This window comes from Electrona antarctica (genome assembly GCF_951216825.1).
Source record: "Electrona antarctica genome assembly, chromosome: 5".
In the NCBI taxonomy this organism is placed as follows: Eukaryota; Metazoa; Chordata; class Actinopteri; order Myctophiformes; family Myctophidae; genus Electrona; species Electrona antarctica.
This window is the reverse complement of record NC_136810.1, coordinates 27,668,615-27,675,188: the sequence shown is the minus strand read 5'-3', so window position 1 is coordinate 27,675,188 and position 6,574 is coordinate 27,668,615. Positions and strand designations below refer to the sequence as shown.

Genomic DNA, 6,574 nt, shown 5'->3' with positions numbered 1-6,574 from the left:
TTACGCAGATCGGTGCAATTAAAGGAAAAGACACGACTTGGCCTGTTATAGCGCCACCATGAGGCTGATTTAAAAAATGTCAAGTGGCATTTCTTTCTGAGCCTAGTGGGAATGTGCGTGCATAGTTTCACCGCAATCGGTCACTGTGTTCATGATTTGCTGCATTTTGTTCAAAACGGGCCACTCCTGCAAACAAGATTCTTGAAACATTTGTACGAAAATTCAGAACATTTAAGAAATGCCCAAAACAGAGTCACAGAGGTTAAAGTTGTTTACTCATTTCTTGGTCCCAGAATCCATTCATTGTTTAAGAAGAGGATACAGTTTCCTTTTGCTATAACACAACAAACAACTTTTACAAGTGGCAACAGATTCGACAGATTAGATCACATTTTCAGATTTAGTTGTGAGAGATCTCACAGAACGTACACTGCATGCTTTGTCAGACCTGCATTCATGCCTGTATACACGCGATTGCACACTACACTCACGCACATGCAAACACATGCATGCACAGCATATACACACCTTCTAACAGTCCTCAAAGACTCTTGGCATGGTGGTAGACTGCACCCATCTCTGGGTCAAACCAGTCCAACAGAAACATCGCTACGTGACAGCCAAAAGCAGAAGCTTTTATTATTCTTTTATCACTCTGCAGCTTTTGTTTGGGGCCCTAATGCCGCCTTCAGATCTGTCAAAACAAAATTAATGCAACTGATTATTTTAATGACTTTGATGACTTTCCACCCTCTCCTGCCACTGTTCACGGACTGACAAGTGTAAAAGTTAATAAATCACTTGTATGCACGCACAGTTGTCGATGTGTCAGTTGAAGTCTGACGGTATGTTTATGTAGGTCTGTGCTAGGTGTCTGGGAGAGGAGGTATCTTAAGATGCAATTTGGAGGCGGCACCCACACGACAACACAGATCGGATTCCTCAAAATGAGTACACTTTTACCACACGCCTCAGTTGTGACAGGCACATGGCCAGAGAGACACAATACTGCATGGCTTCCATCAGGGAAACAGGATTTCTGTTCTTCCTTCTCCTCAACACGGTCTGCACTAGTGAAGAGCCAGAGCCTGTATTCCGGCCAGAGGGAGGTATGATTGAAATGGGGTATTGCTTTGGAGTGGACTACATTGTCATCTACAGATCTGCTCCAGACGGGGACCAGATACTGGGTAACTCCTCAGCAGGTCTAACGTCACCCTCACCCCCTGCCGACCTCCTGGGACGTGTCAGCATCACTGCCGACCTGCAGCTACTTGGGCTCCAGATCAACCAACTTAAGTACTCCGACTCTGGCATATACAGGAGGGAGTGTTGGCAGAATGCAACGTTGGTCAAACAGCACTACCAACGTCTCTCTGTGTGCAGCGTCGAGGTCGAGGCTGAGGAGATCGCCGTGATGCAGGACGGAGGGGCCGAGCTGCTGTGCAACAGCAGTTCCATAGGTCTGGATGGAGTCACTATACGCTGGTACCATGAGCCCTTCCCATCCTATAAGGCTACCCTCTTCCTGGATAGCAGTGTGTCACTGGAACCTCTTGTGGAGGATCTACAGGGGGTCATGGAGGTAGGAGATGGAGGTGCGTTGCTTCGTGTCACCAGCCAAGTGCTAAAGGAGAGCCATCATTTTTCCTGTCTTGTAATGAAGGATGATAATTGCCTCAGTTTCCAAGCCATGGACCTGTCTGAGAGTGATGATATTCCAGTAATTTTTGCCTCGCAGGAGGACAGAGTGGTGCTAGCGTGCCAGTCAGATAAAACAAACCAGAGATGGGAGACACCAGTAGGTAACTTTAATACAACCACTAAGACACCGACATCTGTTAATGGCAATGTGAAGAGTGATGAAATAACTTTTGAAGACAAATCAGGAATGTATTCACTGGTAATTGCTATGGTGTCTGAAAACCACACTGGGTTTTATTCATGTTACTCTCCCTCTCTCATAGTTGAATACTCTGTAGTTGTTTGCCCCAGGGTGAAATCAAAATCAAAATCAGTTTCAGAGGGTGGGGAAGTCTTGCTGGAATGTGAGATACCCCACTATGAAGAGAAGTCCCACAGTGTGCAGTGGCACCGTCGAGGATCCTCAGGGGAAGACATCCTTATTCACAATTCAAAGGTCAAGTCTATACTCATCCCAGAGGAACTAAGGGGTCGAGTGATTGTCTCTGAGCAGGGCTCCTTCCTCAACATCACTGGGCTGACGATGAATGACACTGGGGAGTACTTCTGCGTTGTCTTGGGAGGCCTTGAATACCTGGAGAATGATGAGTATGATAATGAGGAGGATAAGAATGATGAAGAAGACTACGATGATGAGGACAGTTGGTCTCAAATGGACAAATGCCTTTCCAAGCAGGAGACTATTCTGACTGTTGATGAACCATCTGCAACCTCCAACACTACATATGCTTTGGGGGCGGCCGTGGCAGCGTTGCTGGTCATCGGGGGCATCGCAGCAGCGATTGCATATATGAGGAAGAGGGCAAAGGCCTCTCAGAAGCAGCAGGGTACATTAAACATGGATAAGGACACAGAAATGAATTCGGATCCAAGTTGCACTGACAGGCTAACTCCTGGAGACTGACATCTTTCGTGAGTGAGAAATTCCATGTTGGATTGATAAAAAATCAACTGCATGAACTCATAATTTCTCAATTTTCAGCATTGTAGGATCTTAATGAACATTTTCTCACTGACAGTTTGTCAAGATTTTATTTTAGTCCTCTCCATACATGTACAGTATATAATGTCAAATGTTTAAAAATGATCTCATATAGAATGTGTTTTGGTGCTGTCTGTAACTTTTCAAAATACATAATCAACATAATCAACGTATATAATTTGTGTATATATAAAGAAATCAAATCAATAACAAACTATGTTTCAATGTTAACTTTGGTTCCATATGAACAGCGTCCTTCAACAGGATTCAGTGCATGAACAGTTGATTGATGGCCGAGATTATTCCTTTCACCAAATATCTGGGGCAAGTGGTTCCAAGCCTGTGTTGACAAACAGGATCACTTTACATTTTGCACATACTGTACTTAGAAAGTTAGGCCCGACTTATGCTCTGCCCTATGACGGTGGTGTACAAGGAGAATAGCTGATCTACAAGCTCTTGTCGCGTTGTGCATGCGACACGTTGAGAGTTTGTAAATCTGCTGTTTTCAGTGTGCAACACTATTGTTGCAGGCTGGAGATCACCTCAGGTGCAGGTGACACAAGTGCGGTATGGTTGTAATGTGACATAAAGTGATGACTAAAAACCAGTCAGGTCGCTCTCCTGTCAACAATGTGCATTACTGCCAGCTCTATTGGCATAGAATCATAGATGGATTGTTTGAGAGTCATAAAGATCAATCATTACGGTGTTCTAACTCTAAGTATTATGTTGATGGTTTAATTATTAGTTAGTTAGTACTGTGTGTACCACTCATTGTCTTTTCTAAAAAATACCTAATAGTTGACTGAGGTGCTGTACGACATGAGAATAAAAAAGCATAATAATGTCACGTACAATAAACAACCAACATTAAAACGTGAGAGTAACAGCATAAAATGAGGCTGATAGACGATAACAACAACAACAGGAGATAATAAAAGCCGATGCTATAAAAACGTGGGCGTGCATGACATGGAGAACAGTTCAAAATGGTTCAAAGTCTATGGAGATAAGGTGTGTTTTTTTTTATTCTTGATTAAAAAGTGTCCAGACCTAAACGGGAAGGGTAGGCAGTTTGAACTTGACTACGCTGTTCAGGGCTTAAAGCCCCAAAAAATCCCAAGACTGTCATTTATTTTTTGCAAATCTGCACTGATCTCATTAATGACCCCTATGAAATCCTCAGGACTGAAATCCGTCCCCAAGACTGAGAACTTTAAGCCCTGTACGCTGTTGCTTTAACTGGGTTTGAGCGACCATGAGAAGCAGAGTGTGTGTGTGTGTGTGTGTGTGGGTGCGTGGGTGCGTGGGTGCGTGCATGCGTGCGTGCGTGCGTGCGTAGTCTGGAGGCATGTTTATAGCATGTACATTTAGAAGTATAGGTTTACACTACATTACACCATTTGGAGGCGGCACCAACATGATAACACAGGTCAGATTCCTCAAAATGAGCATACAGTATTTCACAACATGCTTCAGTGTGTGACGGACACATGGCCAGACAGACACAATACTGTCGGCTTCCATCAGGGAAATAGGATTTCTGTGCTTCAGAGCCTCTATAGAGCGTCGCAGTCCCGCCTCCTACCCTGGACCAGGAAATGAAACCCAATGCATTTTCCTCATAGACATTTCTTAAAGTATTTATTTAAAGACGGTTACGCCGCGGACAAAGCCAACTCGAGTCGTGACAACTCATGACAACACAAACAATATTTTGGACTAAACAAATAATTAGAAAGAAGAAAAAAACGGCAGGTTACAACACTTTTTTTGTTGTTTTTCTTCTTTGTAATTATTTGTTTGGTCCAAAATATTGTTTGTGTTGTCATGAGTTGTCACGACTCGAGTTGGCTTTGTCCGCGGCGTAACCGTCTTTAAATAAATACTTTAAGAAATGTCTATGGGAAAAATGCATTGGGTTTCATTTCCTGGTCCAGGGTAGGAGGCGGGACTGCGACGCTCTATTCCAGGGAGGTATATTGAAATGGGGTATTGCTTTGGAATGGACAACATTGTCATCTACAGATCTGCTCCAGACGGGGACCAGATACTGGGTAACTCCTCAGCTGGTGTAACGTCACCCTCACCCCCCGTCGACCTCCAGGGTCGTGTCAGCATCACTGCCGACCTGCAGCTACTCGGTTTCCAGATCAAGCAACTTAAGTACTCCGACTCTGGCATATACAGGAGAGGAGGGAGTGATGCAGGACGGATGGGTTGAGCTGCTGTGAAACAGCAGTTCCATAGGTCTGGATGGAGTCACTATACGCTGGTACCATGAGCCCTTCCCATCCTATAAGGCTACCCTCTTCCTGGATAACAGTGTGTCACTGGAACCTCTTGTGGGGGAACTACAGGGGGTCTTGGAGGTAGGAGATGGAGGTGCGTTGCTCCATGTCACCAGCCAAGTGCTAAAGGAGAGCCATCATTTTTACTGTCTTGCGATGAAGGATGATAATTGCCTCAGTTTCCAAACCATATACCTGTCTGAGTGTTGATATTCCAGTCATTTTTGCCTCGCAGGAGCTTCCGTGCCAGTCAGATCACAAGAACAAGAGATGGGAGACACCAGTTGGTAACTTTAATACAACCACTAAGACACAGACATGATCCGTTAATGGAAAAGTGAAGAGTGATCAAATAACTTTTGATGGTAAATCAGGACAACATCACTGGTAATTGCTATGGTGTCTGAAAACCACACTGGGTTTTTTATGCATGTTACTCTCCCTCACTCATAATGTTGAATACTCTGTAGTTGTTTGCCCCAGGGTGAAACCCAAATACAAAATCAGTTTCAGAGGGTGGGGAAGTCTTGCTGGAATGTGAGATACCCCAAGAGAAGTCCCACAGTGTGCAGTGGCACCGTCGAGGATCCTCGGGGGAAGACATCCTTATTCACAATTTGAAGGACAAGTCTATAGGTCTATACTCATCCCAGAGGAACTGAGGGGTCGTGATTGAACAGGGCTGAACCTCAGGGCTGAACCTTACTGGGCTGACGATGAATGATACCATGACGTATACTTCTGTGTTGTCTTGGGAGGCCTTGAATACCTGGATACTGATGATGACTATGATGAAGTAGCCCTGAAACATGACTGTCATAATCATGAGAGTCATGGTTCAACTTCAGCCTGTTTTTTTGGTGCTGCTACATTTACAGAGCAAACATGTACATAAACGCTCAGATTTCAAATATAAAGTGCTCACCCAAGATGAGCCCTTTATATTTATATATACTTTTTAAATTCTATTTATATATACTTTTAATCCGACCGCCCTGGAAAATTTTCGGCTATTATTAGTAGAGTGCAATACACCTCCTAACTGCGTAGTTAAAAGTCTATGGTAGGTGGGTGGGTGGGGAGGATTGGGAAAGGAGTTGTGGGAGAAAATATAAAAACAAAGAGTTGTATTTTCTTTCTGTGAAACTTGCATATGATGTCATGCTCATACTCTTTGAATAAAGTTTATTTTTTTTTAAAAAGAAGAAAAAAGTCTATGGTGACTTTATTTATATTTTTATACAACAACGCAGAATGCACATGTCGGGTGCTGATAGCCAACACAGGAAAATTCTAACATCCATGGTACCTTGGGTGAGCACTTTATATTTGAAATCTGAACGTTTATTTGTACACGTTTGCTCTGTAAATGTAGCAACACAATGGCATATGCCTTGCCTGCGTTACTGGTCATTGGGGTGATCGCAGCAGTGATTGCAATAAAAAAGAAGAGTACAAACAGCTCTCAGAAGCAACAATGTGCATTCAATGTGGATAATTTGGATCCCACTTGCACCGACAGTCTCACTCACGGAGACTGACATCTTTCACGAGTTGGCTGCAAGAAAACCCATGTTGAACTAATAAAAGTGAC

The 6,574-nt window shown here is 43.6% G+C and overlaps 1 protein-coding gene across 1 annotated transcript; it reads left to right on the top strand.

Moving 5' to 3' along the window:
• Positions 1 to 988: 988 nt before the first annotated feature.
• LOC306923010 (uncharacterized protein) lies at positions 989 to 5,359 on the top strand (the record flags this gene model as incomplete). Its single annotated transcript, XM_079500953.1, has 2 exons — positions 989 to 2,616; positions 4,718 to 5,359. The coding sequence occupies one exon, from the start codon at positions 989 to 991 to the stop codon at positions 2,606 to 2,608; it is 1,620 nt and encodes a 539-aa protein (XP_079357079.1). The 3' UTR covers positions 2,609 to 2,616; positions 4,718 to 5,359.
• Between the last annotated feature and the right edge of the window lie 1,215 nt (positions 5,360 to 6,574).